This window comes from Gadus macrocephalus, chromosome 1, assembly GCF_031168955.1.
Source record: "Gadus macrocephalus chromosome 1, ASM3116895v1".
Classification (NCBI taxonomy): Eukaryota; Metazoa; Chordata; class Actinopteri; order Gadiformes; family Gadidae; genus Gadus; species Gadus macrocephalus.
Window position 1 is genome coordinate 25023612 of NC_082382.1, and position 20025 is coordinate 25043636.

The 20025-nt window shown below is 49.4% G+C and overlaps 3 protein-coding genes across 3 annotated transcripts in view; 2 read left to right on the forward strand and 1 right to left on the reverse strand.

Moving 5' to 3' along the window:
- Nucleotides 1–228: 228 nt before the first annotated feature.
- pigt (phosphatidylinositol glycan anchor biosynthesis, class T) lies at nucleotides 229–18769 on the reverse strand. Its single transcript, XM_060059429.1, has 11 exons — nucleotides 17837–18769; nucleotides 13430–13607; nucleotides 12165–12292; nucleotides 11631–11731; nucleotides 10759–10933; nucleotides 9778–9875; nucleotides 7046–7202; nucleotides 5468–5668; nucleotides 3708–3873; nucleotides 2386–2469; nucleotides 229–1591 (listed from the first exon to the last, which is right to left on the reverse strand). Exons 1-11 carry the CDS (start codon nucleotides 18714–18716, stop codon nucleotides 1342–1344), a joined length of 2418 nt encoding a protein of 805 aa, XP_059915412.1. The 5' UTR covers nucleotides 18717–18769; the 3' UTR covers nucleotides 229–1341.
- On the forward strand, nucleotides 14790–16776 carry LOC132463637 (C1q-related factor-like). The gene has a single exon (XM_060059941.1). The coding sequence runs from the start codon at nucleotides 15469–15471 to the stop codon at nucleotides 16123–16125; it is 657 nt and encodes a 218-aa protein (XP_059915924.1). The 5' UTR covers nucleotides 14790–15468; the 3' UTR covers nucleotides 16126–16776.
- Nucleotides 18770–18863: 94 nt separating the features above from the next.
- Nucleotides 18864–20025, forward strand: part of LOC132463697 (phosphatase and actin regulator 3-like) — a 20421-nt gene continuing 19259 nt past the window's right edge. Inside the window, exon 1 of the mRNA XM_060060013.1 lies at nucleotides 18864–19808. Within this exon, the coding sequence (XP_059915996.1) occupies nucleotides 19703–19808 (106 nt within the window). The 5' untranslated portion in view covers nucleotides 18864–19702. The remainder of the gene's footprint in view (nucleotides 19809–20025) is intronic.

A 20025-nucleotide genomic window follows, 5' to 3' on the forward strand; every position in this document is an offset into this window, starting at 1 on the left:
GTTCACTGACAACCTAGGCTCAATCATGTTACACACAACAAACGACAATGTGAACGAACACATACATAAAGGGGCGGTCATGCGTCTCTTCTGAGCTGAAAAGTGAGGGCGTTGTTCGTTTGCACACACACCAAAAAGTAGACCTACTATAACAGAGCAGTGTGTGTGTGCGCGTGTGCGTGCGTGTGTGTTTGTGCATGTCAAGCATTATAAACACTTTGACAAGAATGTTTTTAAATAAACCTTTATTTTCATAATTATTCAAAAGAATTCTCATTCTCATTGACCCCAAAACATCATAATAAATAGTCGTAAGTGGAGAAGATTAATGGAGAATACTCACCCGTTAGATTTGTTCCCGTTAACATTTGATTCTGAACAAATAAATATGACCACCCGTTCTCCCTATGGTATCAGGTCAGAATAAATATGATCTAGTAAGCATGTTGCAGTCTTGCAAAAGTGACCCAAAAAGAAAAAAAGCTTTTGGAGATGGAGAAACACATGCGCTAATTCATGCACGTTAATGTAAATTTAAAGTTCCCGTAGTGTAAGTGATCCTAAAATGGCAAACATGCTCCACTCATTCAAATTCGGATTTAATTAAAATCTATTGAGTTATTTTCAATAGGTGTATAAAAGCTACAATAAATGCCAGGTTTTTTTTACAGTTTGTACATTTTCACCAACCACACGTTTTAGGCCCAATCCCATTTCTTACCCCTTCCCCTTGCTCTTACCCCTCCTCCTTGTTTTGAAGGGGTAAGGGGAAGGGGTAAGGGGTAGAAATGGGATTGGGCCTTAATCACAAGGACTCCCAGCCCTCAGGAGCAGAACAGCCCTCTGATTGGCCCGTAGCAGGAGTGACATCACCGGGTAGAAAACAGACGAGTCGCACACGAGGAGGAAACCCAACACGGCTAAAACAAAAACAGCCAGAGCCGTCACTGTAGCAGAGCGACGGAGAACGCTGCTTCTTCTTCGTCTAGGAACCCGATCCAGCCCCCGTTCATCCGTTAGAACACAAATGAAAACGATCCATGAGCAGCAAAAGAATCAGAATCCTTAAAATAAACCCAGCTGTCCCTCGTTCAAAAACAAACAAACGCAGGACAACGGCCCTTCGACAGCGTAAACAACACAACCATATCAGTGCTTGACCCCCCCCCCCCCCCCCCCTGAACAACAGACTTTCCCGTTTGTCGCCCCCCCCCCCCCTCCCCCTCCCTGAACAACAGACTTTTGTCACGTTGTTCGGCTCGAGCGGGCGAGCTCCACCGTCCCGCCTCCGCCGCCGCCGCTCAGCACCGCTAGCCGTGACGTCACTTCCTGCCACTGTCATCATAGCAGCGGCACCCCTCTGAACCGGCGGATGACGTTGGCGATGCGCTTGGCGAGCCCGGGGCTGGGCTCGTCCACCTGGAAGGTGCGCGTCAGCAGGTTGTACAGGGAGCCGTAACCCACGGCGACCACGGTGCAGGTGAGGCAGATGACGTTGTAGGGCATGCTGAAGTCGGGCGTGGGCAGGTTGACCAGCAGCGGCTCCGTGTAGACGCGCATGAAGTAGCTGGCCTCCTCCTTGCAGGGGAAGCTGTACCGGCAGTGACCACAAGGGGGAGGCGTTACGCTCGGTTACGGACCGGGATGAACGATTTAGGGGACATGATCGGGTTTCGACCAGAATTGCGATTGCGATTTAATATGCGATTTTTTTCTTTTTTAAAGTTCCTTATGTTCTGTATTATTCATTATTCCTTATGCAATAAATCATTCTGTAGTCTGACCAATACAACATTGTTAGCAGTCAACATATAAACTGCTCTTTCCATTAGGCCAGGTCTATGTGTTGAGATGAATTGATACATCTTTATTTAACTACTGAATTGCAAAAGAAACATGAATACGAATCTTGCTAATCTCCAGTCAGTAACAGTGACCAATCCCAATCGCAGCCTTTGTGATTTGCATATCGCGTTCTATAGGCCTCTGAAGAATAAGTCCCGCCTCCGAAGGCTCCCGGTTCTCCCTCAAATGTCTACGGGAAAATAACATGGCGTTTTAGAACGATCGTACATAACAAACTCTGTAGGCGGCGAAGAGGTAAAAGCTGCTCACGCTTTGAACTACACACTTTTTCCATCTAGTTTCCACTGGTTTTTGGATTGTCGTTGAATTAGTAAACGATTATTAATGCTACTTTAACGTCACCGACAATCCAACGACCCAGTCGGAACTAGAGGGAGAAGGCGTGCAGTTCAGAACTTGAGCCACGGGGGCGGGACTTATTCTTCAGAGTTCAGGTGCGGAACGGGCGGGGAAGGATCACAGTGGCGCGGCGCGGGTGTGTGTGTGTGTCGTTGTCGTGTGCAACAGGCGGGTGCTCACAAGCTGCTGAAGAGCGGGCGGTCCAGGGTGCTGTTGGTGTCCATGGCGACCACGCTGGGCACCAGGGCGCTGATGACCGACGACCTGGAACCACAACGCGGGGATCATCGTCATGACGATGTGGATAACAATAATAATAATATTAATAATAATACATTTGACTGAAATAGCCCTTTTCTACGGACTCAAAGACGCCTTACAGAGTGAACGAACACAAAATGAAATAATTGAAGAACATATAAAAGGAGGCGAGAAGGGGAGGTGAAAACGATCTTAAATAAGATAAGGCCGGTTTAAATGAAGGGAGTGTGTGTTAGCTACGATTCCAACATGACATTGTTGGTTTATTTGGCGTTTGCTTTCTTGTTTTAACTACGTTGTAACCGTTTCACTGCCGCACCGCTCATCACCAAACCTACCTCCTTCAACCCGCTGAACCAAACCTACCTCCTTCAACCCGCTCATCACCAAACCTACCTCCTTCAACCCGCTGAACCAAACCTACCTCCTTTAACCCGCTGAACCAAACCTACCTCCTTCAACCCGCTCATCACCAAACCTACCTCCTTCAACCCGCTGAACCAAACCTACCTCCTTCAACCCGCTGAACCAAACCTACCTCCTTCAACCCGCTGAACCAAACCTACCTCCTTCAACCCGCTGAACCAAACCTACCTCCTTCAACCCGCTGAACCAAACCTACCTCCTTCAACCCGCTCATCACCAAACCTACCTCCTTCAACCCGCTCATCACCAAACCTACCTCCTTCAACCCGCTGAACCAAACCTACCTCCTTCAACCCGCTGAACCAAACCTACCTCCTTCAACCCGCTCATCACCAAACCTACCTCCTTCAACCCGCTCATCACCAAACCTACCTCCTTCAACCCGCTGAACCAAACCTACCTCCTTCAACCCGCTGAACCAAACCTACCTCCTTCAACCCGCTGAACCAAACCTACCTCCTTCAACCCGCTGAACCAAACCTACCTCCTTCAACCCGCTCATCACCAAACCTACCTCCTTCAACCCGCTCATCACCAAACCTACCTCCTTTAACCCGCTGAACCAAACCTACCTCCTTCAACCCGCTGAACCAAACCTACCTCCTTCAACCCGCTGAACCAAACCTACCTCCTTCAACCCGCTGAACCAAACCTACCTCCTTCAACCCGCTGAACCAAACCTACCTCCTTCAACCCGCTGAACCAAACCTACCTCCTTCAACCCGCTGAACCAAGTCGGCCCAACAGCCGCGCTGAAGAAGACTTTTACTTTGTTTACGAGGGGGGGTTCTCTATCGGCGCTGGACAAGACGTACCCGACGTAGAAGCCGTGGTTGGGGTCAGGGGTGTACTCGGTCCACTTGAGCAGCGCCCTCTCGAACTCCACCGTGACCTCGGTGACGGAGTTGGGCGGCAGCTGCAGCAGCATCTCCAGCAGGTGGGGCCTCTCCCGGTCCTTGGACGGCTGGTAGTGAATGTAGCCTGGAGGGGGGGGGGGGAGCAGGAAGTGATCGATGACTAAGGAGCCTCGTGTCATGAAACGACGGAAGGACTATAAACGGAGGGCGGGATGATGAATCCTACTACGGCCACGCCCATATCCCGAAAAGACACGCCCGCCTCTATTTCTGATTGGTCTGTCACACACGTCACCCCTATCTTTGATTCTACTGTATATGGATTAGAATATCGCGCTTTTACTGGCTTGATATTAGCTGCTACGGTTAGGGTTATGGGTTAGGGTTATTTTGTGTCGCTCGAGAATGCTCACAGCGAGGGTACCATAGAGTTCTAAAGCGTCCAGTTGAGTTGGATGCAACCCGGCCAATCACAGACAGAGTAGGGCGGGTCTTGGCATGGCCATAGTAGGATTCGCACCGGCCTTAAAGTCAAAGCGTCGTTCTACGGAGACTAGCTTGTTCGCGAGCAGCAGATCGCGAGGAAGCGGAGTGGGATCGGAGACGGTAAACACGGCTCAGCGCCGCCCCCTTGTGGCCAAACGGGGACATTGCATTAAGAAAAGGATTTGGTGGGTCAAGGGTGTTACACCTTGGCAGCTCCGGCACACACACAAAATGTGGCACACAATTATAAATGATAAAAACAGGTAAATATAGAATATAAAACAATAAAAAACAATCCAATGCCCCGCTATACACAGACAACCCCCCTCTACCCTCCCACACACACATTTGCATACATTCTCCAGCGCATGCTTAAAGAGACAGTGCGGTAGCATTGAAAAGGGAGTGCATCTAGTCCGACAATGTATGCACTCTATGCAGCACGGTGCAGTGTCGGACTGTGTGCACACAGTGCGACCCTCTCTCTGTTAGGGTATCTGCAGGTTTCAGCAAGTCGAATTTAAGACTTTTTAAGACCTTTTTAATACCACCTTGAATGAAATTTAAGGCCTAAAACACGCGATGGTGGGGGATGGCAACAGACGCGAGCCAACTTCGGAAACGGACGTCTTCCAGCCAACTGTCCTTGAATTTGCACCTTCCCATTGTCGCAGACTAGCTAGCAAGCACGCAGATAACCGTTTATATATGCAGCGAGCAAGGAAGAAGCCTCTCTACATGTCCGTCCTGATAAGTCCTACGAGGAAAATAAAAATATATATAGACCTGCCCCGACGAATTTAAGTCCTTGAGTTACAGTATTTAAGACCACCATATGACATTTGTAACGAATTTAAAACTTTTTAAGGCCTTAAATTTAGAAACATGAATTTAAGACTTTTTAAGGCCTTCAATTTAGAAACATGAATTTAAGACTTTTTAAGGCCTTCAATTTAGAAACATGAATTTTAGACTTTTTAAGGCCTTCAATTTAGAAACATGAATTTAAGACTTTTTAAGGCCTTCAGTTTAGAAACATGAATTTAAGACTTTTTAAGGCCTTCAGTTTAGAAACATGAATTTAAGACTTTTTAAGGCCTTCAATTTAGAAACATGAATTTAAGACTTTTTAAGACTTTTTAAGGATGCGCGGACACCCTGGGGCCGTGTGTGAAGGTGGCGGGGAGCGTTCAGCGCCCGTCCTGCGGTGCGGCGGGAACGGTCTCACTCACTGGGCCGGTTGTCCTTGCCCTTGCTGCTGACGGTCAGCGTGTGGATGTAGAGCCGCAGGTACCAGGGCACGGCGGACAGCAGCAGCACGGGGAAGGCGCGGTACGGGTGATGGTTGTATATCAGCGTGTGGATCTCGCCCGCCTGCAGGCCGTAGCCCGCCACGTAGCGCTCGCTGTGGAGCAGCGGGCGCAGCATCTCGCCTGGGGGGGGGGGGGGGGGGGGGGGGGGGGGGGTGGGGGGAGGAAGGGAGAGAAAGGGGCAGTTCAGAGGGCTCCAGTGTGTTGTAACGGCTGCTCTTCAGCGACCGACGGTGAAATGGTGAGCTGCTCTGAGTGGTTCTGTCTGACTGGAGGTGGACCCCTGAACGCTCATCCAGACCGTCTCAAACGCAGATGAATACACGTGGCTGGGCAGAGGGTGCCCCTTCATACACGAGTATCTCTTCACCACAGCCACAGAGAAACAGGCGACGGAAAGGTCAGCAGCGCTGCCAACCCTCCAGGCGGGATTATTAAGCAAACGCAAATGAACACAAAACATCTTCGGAAATCATTACAATGGTACACATACGATGGAAAGCACAAAGTGACACTATTTTTTTTTAATATTAACAAGCCATAATACTATATTTACTTTATGTTTAAGATATTTATTTATAATGAGGAGTTAATTATTCATTATTTGTCATTCTTATCTATGAAAATATGTATATTTCACGAAACAAATATATTAACCCATGCAGTACCCCTACGTACCACAGGGGGAACAACATTGTTGTGGCTATTCTGGAGTTTATTCGATTATTTCGACATACATTATCATCCAAAAGTTTGGAGTCACTTAGAAATGTCCTTATTTTTTGATGAAAAGCCGTTTTTTCAATGAAAATAACGTTAATTTAATCAGAAATACAGTCTAGACATTGTTAATGTAGTAAATTACTATTGCAGCTGATTCCAGGCAGATTTTTAACCGAATATCTACGCAGGTGTGCAGAGGCCCATTTCCAGCAGCCATCACTCCTGTGTTCTGATGGTACATTGTTTGGCTAATCGTGTTAAAAGGTTTTTGATAATGAGAAAACCCTTGTGCAATTATGTTAGCACTGCTGAAAACTGTAGAATAAAAGGTTTTCAGCTTTCCTTTAAGGTTTCCTGGAAAACCTGAAATTATCCGGGTGACCCCAAACTTTTGTAGGGTACCTACCCATCAAGTCCAATCCAAGGACTGCAGCATAAAACCCTTTCTAACGCTTCCTAAATAAACAGTAAGCCACCCCGCTTCAGCCTATCACTTCAACCTATTCACCTTCCACCAACTAATGATCTATTCTCCCTACCAACACCTCCACCACTACCCGCAGGGTGTTTTTAGCTTTTAAGAAATGATTTATTCTTGTACATGATTATTAATAACTATTTATTGATGAAATATGTCGTCTTTGTATGCGCTTGACCACAAATGAAGTTCCCTCACGTGATAAATAAAGTTCTTTGAATTGAATCGAACACGCTTTCTCCATCTTGTTTGTTGATCCCCCCCCCCCCCCCCCACCATGCCCCCCCCCCCCCCCTCACCATCGGCGGCCTTCCAGCGCAGCAGCATGTTGAGGGAGCGTGAGGACCCGAAGGAGGCCTGCTGGGTGAGGTCGTAGACGGAGTAGGTCCTCCGGTCTCCCAGAACCACGGCCTGGGTCAGTAGGGGCGTGGCCGGGCTCAGCTCAAACTGCTCCCCCTGACGGAGGGACACACACACACACACACACACACACACACACACACACACACACACACACACACACACAGTTAAGGAAACAGCCCAATGGCGATTTCAAATTTGGAAACAATGTCGTGGTCCGTGTCAACGATGCTGGGTTCAGAGCCATATCCCTCAGGCCTAAGGTTCATATTCTTCAGGCTTTAGAGCCATACTACTCAGCTATATCTATACGTTTGATCCATTTAGGATTTGGGTGAAGCACGCACAACATCCCCTTGGTCTTGATGTGCCTAATAAATAATATTTAACTTGAGCTTTGCACTTGTTACAAAAGAGAGTCAAATAACTTGTTGGCAGAGTCCGCGTCCGCACCAACGACAAAACGTGGAAGCATCCGTCTCACAAGAAGATGAGCGACTGAAACTTCAAACTCCATAAAGCGTCCCCCCCCTCCCCCCACGACAGTGGACCGGTTAGACTCTGTGCCGTGCTCTAAGCGAGCGGCAGGCCGAGATGGATGAACGCGTTCCTCCAATTCATTCGCTGCGGCTGTCCAGTGCTCTTGTTCAGCCACTAGCTCCATAATGTAGCGCAGCTAGCTCCATGATGTAGCGCAGCTAGCTCCATGATGTAGCGCAGCTAGCTCCATGATGTAGCGCAGCTAGCTCCGTAATGTAGCGCAGCTAGCTCCGTAATGTAGCGCAGCTAGCTCCGTAATGTAGCGCAGCTAGCTCCGTAATGTAGCGCAGCTAGCTCCGTAATGTAGCGCAGCTAGCTACTTAATGTAGCGCAGCTAGCTCCATGATGTAGCGCAGCTAGCTCCATGATGTAGCGCATCTAGCTCCATGATGTAGCGCATCTAGCTCCATGATGTAGCGCATCTAGCTCCATAATGTAGCGCAGCTAGCTCCATAATGTAGCGCAGCTAGCTCCATAATGTAGCGCAGCTAGCTCCATAATGTAGTGCAGCTAGCTCCATAATGTAGCGCAGTTAGCCCCATAATGTAGCGCAGCTAGCTCCATAATGTAGCGCAGCTAGCTCCATAATGTAGCGCAGCTAGCTCCATAATGTAGCGCAGTTAGCCCCATAATGTAGCGCAGCTAGCTCCATAATGTAGCGCAGCTAGCTCTCGGCCACAAACTATTTATTCCCAAACGAGGAAATTACAGAGGCCCGAATTAAAAGGCTTGTCAGCAACCACACGATCAATTTAACACAACAAACCAAAACACTTACATCAAGTCAACCTAATTTCACGCTTGATCCACTCAAAATGATTTGTTTTTTAGTTCTCCCCCAAAAAGGCCTCAAAGGGAGGAAAGGAAATGGCCCGGAAATACTCCCACTGCTGCGAGCCCTTGATAGCCCGGCTCGGTGGACACAGCTGCGTGTGGCTCAAGAGGTAGAGCGGGTTGACTCGTAACCAGAAGGTTGCTGGTTCGAGTCCTTGCTCCTCCTAGCTGAGTGTCTGGGTGTCCCTGAGCGAGACGCCTCACCCTCACTGCTCCCGACGGGCTGGCTGTCGCCCTGCGTGGCTGACTCCGCCATCGGTGTGTGAATGTGTGCGTGAATGTGTGAATGTCAGGCGATATTGTAAAACGCTTTGAGCGGTCACTGGTTAGAAAAGCGCGGTATAAATGAATTCCGTTTACATGAAGGCATTCACGCCTCAGTGGGTTGATAAAACAGCTGGAGTGAGGTAGCTGGCCGCAGAGTGAGGTGCAGAGTGAGGTGACAGAGTGAGGTGCAGAGTGAGGTGGCAGAGTGAGGTGACAGAGTGAGGTGACAGAGTGAGGTGACAGAGTGAGGTGACAGAGTGAGGTGCAGAGTGAGGTGGCAGAGTGAGGTGCAGAGTGAGGTGTCAGAGTGAGGTGTCAGAGTGAGGTGGCAGAGTGAGGTGCAGAGTGAGGTGCAGAGTGAGGTGGCAGAGTGAGGTGACAGAGTGAGGTGACAGAGTGAGGTGACAGAGTGAGGTGCAGAGTGAGGTGGCAGAGTGAGGTGACAGAGTGAGGTGGCAGAGTGAGGTGGCAGTGAGGTGGCAGTGAGGTGGCAGTGAGGTGGCAGTGAGGTGGCAGAGTGAGGTGGCAGAGTGAGGTGGCAGAGTGAGGTGCAGAGTGAGGTGGCAGAGTGAGGTGACAGAGTGAGGTGGCAGAGTGAGGTGGCAGTGAGGTGGCAGTGAGGTGGCAGAGTGAGGTGCAGAGTGAGGTGGCAGAGTGAGGTGGCAGAGTGGTGTCAGAGTGAGGTGGCAGAGTGAGGTGCAGAGTGAGGTGGCAGAGTGAGGTGGCAGAGTGAGGTGCAGAGTGAGGTGCAGAGTGAGGTGTCAGAGTGAGGTGCAGAGTGAGGTGGCAGAGTGAGGTGGCAGAGTGAGGTGGCAGAGTGAGGTGGCAGAGTGAGGTGGCAGAGTGAGGTGGCAGAGTGAGGTGCAGAGTGAGGTGGCAGAGTGAGGTGCAGAGTGAGGTGGCAGAGTGAGGTGCAGCAGAACGAGGTGGCAGAGTGAGGTGGCAGAGTGAGGTGGCAGAGTGAGGTGCAGCAGAACGAGGTGGCTGCCATAGAGGGTGCCAGGCCCTGCGCTCCGGAGGCGGGCCTCACCTGCGGGTTGTCCGTGACGTCGACGTACACCTTGCTGGAGGAGGCCAGCGGACACCCCTCCGTCAGGGTCCGGGAAAACATCTTGAACAGCGACCACTCTGAAGGGAGAGCCAGGAAACAGACAACACACGTGTGATGAAAACCCTGGAGACATAACCCATGAGACACGAGTGATGGAATACAAACACTGGAGGCTTGGCGGCCGTCGTCGGGCCCCAAAGGTTTGGAGCAAATAAACTAAAGCGTAAAAGGTATCGGGAGCAATTGCGGCAGTTTCTTTTTTTATTTTATCGCTTCCATCAACCTTTTCAAATGCAATACCTCAATGATGAAAGGACACACGGCACAATTTTTTTTTTTCTGCAGCACACCTTTTCTGTTAAAGACTAGAGGATATGTTATCACAACAACATGAAGGTCGTCCAGTAAACCAGAAATAATGCTTAAGGATTGATATTCAAAAGCGGTCCAGGCTCAGGCTCTGTCTGTAAGGAATTTTTGAAGGTGGACTGATTATCAACGACGATTTCCATTAATCACATCAAATGTCTCCTCAATAAACTCACTTGAAACGCAGTTAAAGCTAATTAATGCGCTCGTCTGACGGACGAGTGGTGCTTAAACTAGCGTTATTCCAGCCCTGATTGCGCTATCTGAAAAAGTTGATGGCGGTAGTACACCGAAGTTAATAGGGGTCATATAACGCCACCAGGTCTGAGTGTGATGAACCATTACAAGCCGTTCGGAAATCTGCCTTTTCCTGTGTCTTAGTGACACCACAAGTGGGAGCATCCACCTAAGTGCTAAACGGCACGATATAACCCCTTTAAAAAAAAACATGTAGCCCAGCCCTTCTGTTTCAGAACCGTCGTGCCCCATGGTGCACGACGGTTGGTCTGTACAGGTTCAGGTCGCCCAATCAGGAGGCTTTGTGAGGCAGCACACGAGCACAGCGCAGTACACGGCGGGTTTCCAGCGCACCTCGCTTGCCCTGGCCGGAGGTGTGGAGGTCGAACACCACGTTGAGGGTCTGCCTCAGCTCCATGGAGGTGGTCCGGCACTGGGGGTCCTGGCAGACCGGCCTCACGTGCACGGCCTGGGAGTGGAAGGTGCTGTGGAAGAGCTTCTCCGACTTCAGCAGGACCGACAGACCGGCCTGACACACACACACACACACACACACACACACACACACACACACACACACACACACACACACACACACACACACACACACACACACACACACACACACACACACACACACACACACACACACACACACACGTCGTTTAGAAGACGCTTTTATCCAAAGCAACTAACAATAAGTCAATTTTTCAGAAGAAAGAGAAACAACAATATATCTCTGTCGGTACGTGAGGATGTTCATAGAACCACTAACAACCGCTAGGTTAACCCATTCCCCGTATACAACACGGATAGCTAGGATAGGACGATACACAATGCTGAGTAGTGTTTTGAAGTGCATATTGCAGTAGCCAAACACTTGACCCAATATTTAATCTCATGGACAGCACCGGAATAAAGACTACTTCAGTGATTGAGGTTCGGTGGTCATGGAGATCGTTAGGGCCAGTAATTCATAAAATCATTTTGTTTCATCAAATCAATTATACTTCTCCCACACAGTCTTACAACGTCGTGTGCAATTAGACATCTCCTACGCAGTCTGAGCAAACACTCGCTTTGCTTTGTTTTAAATGACTCATTTACACACGTAAGCAGGGAGCACAAAAACACACACACAGAGTTTCTCTCATTCTCACACACACACACACACACACACACACACACACACACACACACACACACACACACACACACACACACACCTTGGAGCCACACGGCAGCAGCTTCTTCCAGGGAGTCAGGTTCTCGGTGCAGACGATCTCCCGCGGGAGCGTCGCGTAGCGGAGGAAGCTGTGGTCCGTCACTGGTGAGACGAATACACAAACCAATAAACAACCACCATAACGAACGCATTACAGCCGTACAACACTATGCAACATGCATCACTGAACATCTCACTGTACTTTATCATATATTGTATTTAGAGTTGATCAGATACCGATTATCGGAAATCCCTCCGATAAAAACACAAGTCTACGCACCGACCCGATACCATCACGTGACTCATTTACTACACAGGCAGAGAACATCACAAACACTACGGTGTTCTGCTGCGTTCGTTAACGGTCGGAGATGCACAGTCGGAACGGGAGACGCGTCACCTCCGACCCACGTGCGGTCGACCTACCTAGTCGGAAAAACATGGATGCTCACGCTTCACTACAAGAATACCGGTATAGGTATCGGAACGTCTCTGATTGTACGTTTGTGTGGGTGCCGTGGTAACGGGCGCGTACCGTTGCCGATGCCCAGAGGTTTGAAGGAGGCACTGGGCTGCACCGTGTTGGTGGAGTCGATGAAGTTCAGCGAGGCGCAGAAGATCCCCGACAGCACGTTGGTCAGCTCCTTCCACGTTCCGTCCACGCTGGGGAGAAACGAGGCGCAGACCGATGAGTACAGCGTACGCTAACCGTTTGCTACCTGACTGGCTGATGTCGCGTTCTGACGCTGAAGCCGGGGGATCACAGCGTCTTCTTTCATTCGCTCTCTGGTTCGGTTCTACTCAGTTCTCCTAACGCTATCCGCACTCTATAGGTAGGGTACATTTTGTGGCGACCGTGGGCGTGGTCACCGTGTTCAGTGTGCTGCAAAGGATCATGGGAGGGTTCTGACTGTCGCTCGTGGCAGTGACATTAAGCAGCAAAAAAAATAGTGTGTGTGTGTGTGTGTGTGTGTGTGTGTGTGTGTGTGTGTGTGTGTGTGTGTGTGTGTGTGTGTGTGTGTGTGTGTGTGTGTGTGTGTGTGTGTGTGTGTGTGTGTGTGTGTGTGTGTGTGTGTGTGTGTGTGTGTGTGTGTGTGTTCGCGCGTCCGTGTAAATAAAGGCCAGACTTGTGCAGCGTTTGGGGCACGAGAGATGGGACCTGCTGTAACCTGGGCCCTCGCCTGGTCATTCCCGTGCTGCTCTCCACAGTATATAAAGCTGGTAGGCTGGACCGGGTGATATGGTCATAAGTGATATAACGCGACCACACTGATATCACAAAAGAAACATAAGAATCGGATAAACAAAGATGTTCACAATTTGCAAGTTGATTCCTGTATTTTGCTGAATCTGTTACGTATTTTAAGCACATAAGATGCCCCCACATAGCCTCTAGGAAGCAGGACCGAACATGTAAGCCGTAAATACTATACATAGCCACAAGGGAAGCAGGACCTAACTGAAGGCTGCAATAACTACTCCATCCACAGAAGGCAGCACCTTTAGACAGGTGGGGAAGCCGAGGCTAATGCGTCACATAGGCCACGCCTACTAGGTATTTAACCAGGTACGGAAGCAAACAAGGGCAGAAACATCCGGTAGTCCAGACTTGCGGTTTAGAGATATCGGCCAGCTGGTTGTCGCTCGCACGCCTGCTCAATACAGTTCCCCTCCTTTTGCTTCATAGTTACCATACCGAAATACTTTGACAAATAAAGTGAGTTAAAAGCGATCCGGATTGGACTACTTTCTTCAAAGAACGCGACAATTCCCATGTGTGTCCCAAACCTCCCGACTCACTCAGTGACCGTGTCCTGGAACCAGACCCAGAGCTCGGCACCCGGGGGGGAGGGCAGGTAGGGCTGACCCCACTGCATCGTCCTCCAGTAGCCCTGGGTGAAGGAGATGTGCAGCTCTCGCACCGAGAACTTGGTGATCACCTGGCCCAGCGACTTGGGGAACAGCCGGTAGTGGGACACTGGGAAACACGGAAACAATAAGTGGATTAGACGTGATCATACAGGCTGATCGCTCACTGGTCAACACGCATCTGAAGAGCGGCACGGGCTTCAAGTAAAGGCAGGGCTGCTCGATTATGGGAAAAATCCTTATCCCGATTATTTTGGTCAATATTGAAATCACGATTATTCAAACGATTATTTGTTTGAAAACTTGTATTTATTCAGCATGTCTCTCCCAAAAAAAACTTTGTAACTGAGAACTTTGAAATTTCGCCATAAAAAAATACACAAAATGGTCAAAAATTAATTTTTCCAATCTAAAATAATACACATTTCACATTTTGTGATCGTTAGACGGTGAAATCGAAACCGCGATCAAAATTCGATTAATCGCCCAGCCCCAAGTGAAGGGCTACTCTCTGGTCATCGTCTTTAACAGATCGTTTGTACCTTAAAGGAGCATTTCACCGGTGGAGGCATGAATATGTATTGAAATTGGGTCCTATATGTAGTCGAATAATAAAATAAAATTCTAATTTGGTGCCGTCTTGACCGAGAAAAGGCAGAAAGTGAATTTTTGGCGCTTGTGGATTGAATACAACAACTCCCACCATGCACCACGATGCACAGCTTCGTGGCCACTCCCGCTGATCTAGATCTCCGCCTATAATCGGACACCTCGCTGTTCCATCTACCAAGCTGATACCGCAAGACTGCTTGAAAATCATTTCACAAAAGATTTCTAGTGAAGAGTATTAGTTGGTGAAAACGAACCAATTTCGTTTTATGCGGTTCAGGGATATCTCCGTAAAGACGGAGTCATTTCGAAACCGCATCGAGCTGTAGAAACGCTGTAGTAAATATTCAAGGCGCTGGTTCTCCACAGAAAAAAGTGGAGCGCATCAAGCTTGCGCGCTGTATACAAACATTCAGTCACGAGGAGATTCAACCTTTTAAATTGAGCAGAAATACTTTTTAATGTACAGTTACTAATTACATTTATCAAGGGGCTTTATTTAAAGCTACAAAAAGAATGCAAATAAAATAATAAATAAAAAATTCAACGCAACTGTGGTCCGGATAGATAGATGTGCGGTTTCGGGCACCGGATTCGCCGGCCCCATCTGGACGTCGGCCGAACGGACAAGACTTATGCGGTTTCACCAAAAAATAGATATAGTATAAAAACGTATCATTTTCATTCAAAAGAAGTCCTGTCACCTTGATTCTCCCAACGCTTCAGCGCGCGGCTGGGGCTATGCCGCTCCAAACTCTCCCCCCTAATACTTCTATATTCTAACTATGCCGATATTTACTCTAAAAGGCTCTGCTCACCTCATCAGTGGCATCCTGTCTGAGAATTTGATAGCGCTCGGCCACCAGCCTGGGCCTCTGGGTGGTCTTTGGAGAATCACGTCGGGGTTACCTAACTGCCCTGATCTTTTCAAGGATGAGGCTTCAGTTGAGTTGACCATTTATTCAAGTACGATAGGAAGCACAGTCTGGCTAGCGGCTACAGTAGGTCTGGCTTGGGCGCCCGACGTTTGGTTATCATCAGCCTGTGGCCGTGACAGGTGTTGCTCAGTTTTCTCAATCTATTTGGCCCGTTGTCCAAGGTCACGCCATCTCTGTAAGTGCAACTAGAAATGTGTGTGGGATATCTTCACAGGTGCACCAGCTCTCTTCATGTTCTCATGTTTAAACAAAGGACAGCTATAAATACGAGCTGCATTGGGGCTTGAAGAACAGAACTAACCCCAGAGCTGGTGGAGCACACCAGTCCTAGTCAACAACAAATCAAGATCCACCTGAAGACAAACTAAACCAAGGCCAGACCAAGGAGCACCTCAAGCCCAAACAGAAGTCCAGAAGAGAACCATGGAGCGCACGTTCCTCCTCTTGGCGGCCTTCATCTTCTCCAGCGGCCAGTGCCAAGATACGGACCCCTCCAGGGACCCCGATGCCAGCCTGGCCGTCTGCAAGCCCGACATCTGCAGACTCATCAGAGACTCAGGGGTCTATAGCGCACAGATCTTGGAGCTGCAGAGGCTGATCCAGGAGCAGGCCCAGCAGCTCCAGGAGCAGGCCCAGCAGCTCCAGGCTCTGCAGGAGAGCACATCGGCCGCTGTGCCCCGGGTGGCCTTCACTGCCGCGCTGAGCCACTCCTTCGGCCCCGCCATGGGTCCCACCACGGTCAAGTACGGGGTGATCATCTCCAACATGGGCAACGGCTACGACCGTGCCACGGGCTTCTTCACCGCCCCGGTGGCCGGCATGTACTACTTCAGATACACCATGTTCAACAATCTGGGTCCAACGCCCAACTCGATGATGTCACTGATGAAGAACGGCCATGGGATGGTGTCCTCCTTGGACGTAGAGGGGGATGACAATAACGACAGTGCCTCCAACGCCGCCGTGGTGCAGCTGGAGGCCGGAGACAACGTCTACACCGAGCTCCACGGCTCCCGTCAGCTATTTGACAATCCCATGTGCTTCAACACCTTCAGTGGCTTCCTGCTCTTCCCTCTGTAAAAGGCCCGTCGGCCATTTAGTGAGTTTTGAGGTTGATTTTCCAGTGTGATGGTGGGTGAAAGGAGGGGTTGGCTGGATTAGCGTTTTCTTGTTCACAAAAATATATATTTTGGCTCTTTATAAAAGTAACGAAAAACTTTGATACAAATAAAATAAAATCTTTAGCATTAATTCTGTGAGGTTTGAGTTTTTTTGAAGATAAATAGAAGGGGAGAGAGGGGCTACAAACCGTTAGATGACTGGGCAGTAACTTGTGTTTGTTCACTCTAAAATGTATTTATATTAAGCTGAGCACTCCTAGTAGGTTACTCGGGATATCCTAAAAGGCTTAATGTTAAAACAGCTTAACGAGGCAAAGAAATATTTGACTTTGACGAAAAAAAAGAAAATCAAACATATAGGACAACATCTCTTGATTTTTTTTAAATATGGTAAACACATCAAAAAAACGGAACTCAATGTGGCTAAATGACCTTGAAGAAAGTCAGATTGAGAAACATTTCAAAAGGGGTCAAATTTAGGCAAAAAGTAGAGCTTAATGATGCTTAATGACAATAAAAACATAAAAACTCATAATTTATCCAGTCATTAGAGGAATATAAGGAGATGCTATGATGTTGATTCAAATTCAAAATAAAATCATTAAAGGGATGAAGGAAGTGAGGCAATGTCCTGATTCATATAAATGGGGTCATATTTTGGGGTAAACAAGAGTTTAAAGGTCCCATGGCATGCAAATCTCACTTTATGAGGTTTTCTAACATCAATATGAGTTCCCCTAGCCTGCCTATCGTCCCCCAGTGGCTACAACTTGCGTTCGGTGTAAAACAAGCACTAGGTATCCTGCTCGCCTCAGGCGTGTTGATTGGAATGTGGCCCCATATGTCGTCATAAGGGGCCAAGCTACGTCCCCTTTCTCTCTCTCTGTGTGTGTGTGTGTGTGTGTGTGTGTGTGTGTGTGTGTGTGTGTGTGTGTGTGTGTGTGTGTGTGTGTGTGTGTGTGTGTGTGTGTGTGTGTGTGTGTGTGTGTGTGTGTGTGTATACACACACTGTAACGCAAGTGTTGTACACTTCTTTGTTATTTGGATATCCGTTCTGCTGTTGGTGTTATGGCGCATAACACGTCGGTTCTTCGACGTCTCTAGTGTTTCCACAACGAGACTGTAGTTGGGGTTATTTTAGCCATGGTTAGGAAGGAATTGGGGGAAAGGTACTTTGGCTTTGACTCCCTGAAGTACATGAACTGTGACATGGAGAGGAAAGATTGTTGCCAGCGATTGTCTCCCGCCGGAGCCCCGCTGCCCACTGCCCACTGGCCTCCCACGCGACTTGGTCCCACTCCTCTGGAGCCTCCACAAGACCTCCAGCCTTGGGGTCACTCACTACACTATTCAGCCCGACATGGTGAGCCATTTCGGAATCATCCCCTCTTACACTTCCTATTTTCTTGTACGCAAAAATCGTCATATTGCGTCATTGTAAACAGGAAGTGTTAGAGACTGATACGGATTTCTCCAGTCTCTCCAGAAAATAAGGGAATGATGCTCGACCATTCAAAAACATGAGTGGTTTCTAACGATACAAAGCTTTGTATCGTTAGAAACCACTCATATTTTTGAATGGTCGAGCATGTGAAATGGGTGAAGTTGCCCTTTAATGAACGACTCAAATGAACACAAAAGAACAACACAAACCCATCGGGACTCGATACCTTTCTGGTCTCCCATGAAGTCCGCGTCCCAGACCGTGCGGAACTGGAAGCTGGCGTAGATGTCTCCGGAGTGGAGCGGTCGGATCACCAGCTCCTCCTGGAAGTCGTCTTTGGACGGCGGCGGGGACGGGGGGTCCGCGGCCGGGGGGGGAACGGCAGCATCATGGACATGCTCCTCCTCCAACTCCGTCGCCTCCCACCGCCTGGTCTGCTCCTCCTGCTGGGCAGTGGTCTGCTGCTCCTCCTCCTCCTCCTTCCTGGTCGGCTCCTCCTCCTCCCTGGTCAGCTCCTCCTCCTCTGTGGTCAGCTCCTCCTCCTCCGTGGTCAGCTCCTCCTCCTCTGTGGTCAGCTCCTCCTCCTCCCTGATCAGCTCCTCCTCCTCCCTGGTCTGTTCCTCCTCCTCCGCGGTCAGCTCCTCCTCCTCCTTGGTCAACTCCTCCTCCTCCCTGGTCAACTCCTCCTCCTCCCTGGTCAACTCCTCCTCCCCCCTGGTCTGCTCCTGCTCCTCTTCCTCTTCCTCCTCCTCCCGGGTCGGCTGGGCTGGGGTCTGCTCCCCCTCCCTGGTCAGTTCCTCCCCCTCCCTGGTCTTCTCCTGCTCCTGCTCCTGCTCCTGCTCCTCCTCCCGGGTCGGCTGGCCTCGGGTCTGCTCCCCCCCCCTAGTCCGGTCGTTCTGCTCCCCCTCCCGGGTAGGCTCGGCCGCGGTGTGCTCCCCCGGGTCCGAAGGGGCTTCGGGTTGTTCCCTCGCTACCACCGTCTCTGTGCCGGCCGCGCTGCTCTCAGTACCGGTGACTGGTGTCGTGTGGAGGACGTCGGCGCCGGTAGAAACGACGCATAATGTTATTAAAAAGAACCAGAGCCCGAGACACCTGCGAGCTGCCATCTTCCCCAACGGCAGAGCACTTCCGTGTTTATGCGTCACGGATCCGCGGACCAATAGGGTGCGACCTACGGGAGCCACAGCAGCCTGCGCTCAAATGAAGCGAATTTCTTTGTTTGGAGCAAAAACATCCTCCATTTCGGACTGATATGTGGCATACAGTATGTGACAGGGTGCTAAGTGATCACCATGTTGTTTTAATATTTGTCTGCATTTTGTAATTGTATTAGAGTAGGCCTATTGTATGAATTGGCTATTGTAGCCTAATTGCCTTTGCACAATAGGTCAACAGATATTTTGTACAATTAATTATTCTTTCTGAATGGAATATGTCGGACAGGGAGGTGGTCTATGCATTACCCAAATGGGATCACAATCACATGCCACCGAGGGTACACGTTGCGTAATTGCGATCATATTAATCCATCAGGTCGTTAAAGACTATAATTTATTGCACTGATCGCTATCAAATGCTTTGCTCGCTCCTGCAGGCCCCTCCGTTTCCGGATTCAGCGTTTATCCATTCGACGCTCTAATAAACGACACCACTGGAATAAGTGTGAGTTCGGTACACGAATGATCATTTAATTGAACCTCAGCCTCATTTCACAACGTGCACACCGAAAACCTAAAGGCGTTTGCAGCATGCATGCGTGTGCATGCGTGTGTGTTTCAGTCGCCGGATGGCCATATTGGAGGATGCAGAGGGACATCTTCGGTGGTACATCATCACCCCTCCCATCATGTCCACACATCGGCGCGCGGGCACACGCTCCAGACACACACGCACACACGCGCGCGCGCGCGCGCACAGAATCATACAAGGAATCTGTGCTCCACCACCATGGCTCCCCGCTAGACGCTCTGCAAGCGGCTGTTGTCAACCCGAATTACATCCGCTCTGGCTGAATACTTTACTACCCTGACCTCGCCTGCATCTCGGAGGCTTTTTATTAATATTTGATCCAGGATTCCGGCGCTCTGTCCCCATGGCTACATCGGATGGACTAGACAACTGCCTTCTGCAGCGAGGCAGATCTCAAAGTGACCCGAACATACTCACCGAGTCTGCCATCGATCTGGTGCACGCAGCAGGTAAGAGCCTCGTATTCTGTTGTAATTATCTTATTATCATGATGGTCTGGACAGCTTCGGTGAGGAGGGGGGGTATTTTGGTACAGCATCTTTTTTTGCGGTGCATCGGTTTTAAATAGCCTGGGTATCAATCCCTGCCAGTGGCAGGTTGGACCGCCAAACAAAAAGGATAACTAACGCACGCTTCCGATGTTTTTTAGAGCGATAAACCTTTTAT

Bases quoted from the DNA above. Each gene is read 5' to 3' on its own strand.
- LOC132463637 (XM_060059941.1), top strand. From the start codon at position 15,469: ATGGAGCGCACGTTCCTCCTCTTGGCGGCCTTCATCTTCTCCAGCGGC.
- pigt (XM_060059429.1), bottom strand. From the start codon at position 18,716: ATGGCAGCTCGCAGGTGTCTCGGGCTCTGGTTCTTTTTAATAACATTA. The intron at 9,876-10,758 runs GTGCGCTGGAAA...CTCTCCCTTCAG, and splicing joins CTCCGGCCAGGGCAAGCGAG to AGTGGTCGCTGTTCAAGATG. The intron at 7,203-9,777 runs GTGAGGCCCGCC...TCCCTCCGTCAG, and splicing joins ACGTCACGGACAACCCGCAG to GGGGAGCAGTTTGAGCTGAG.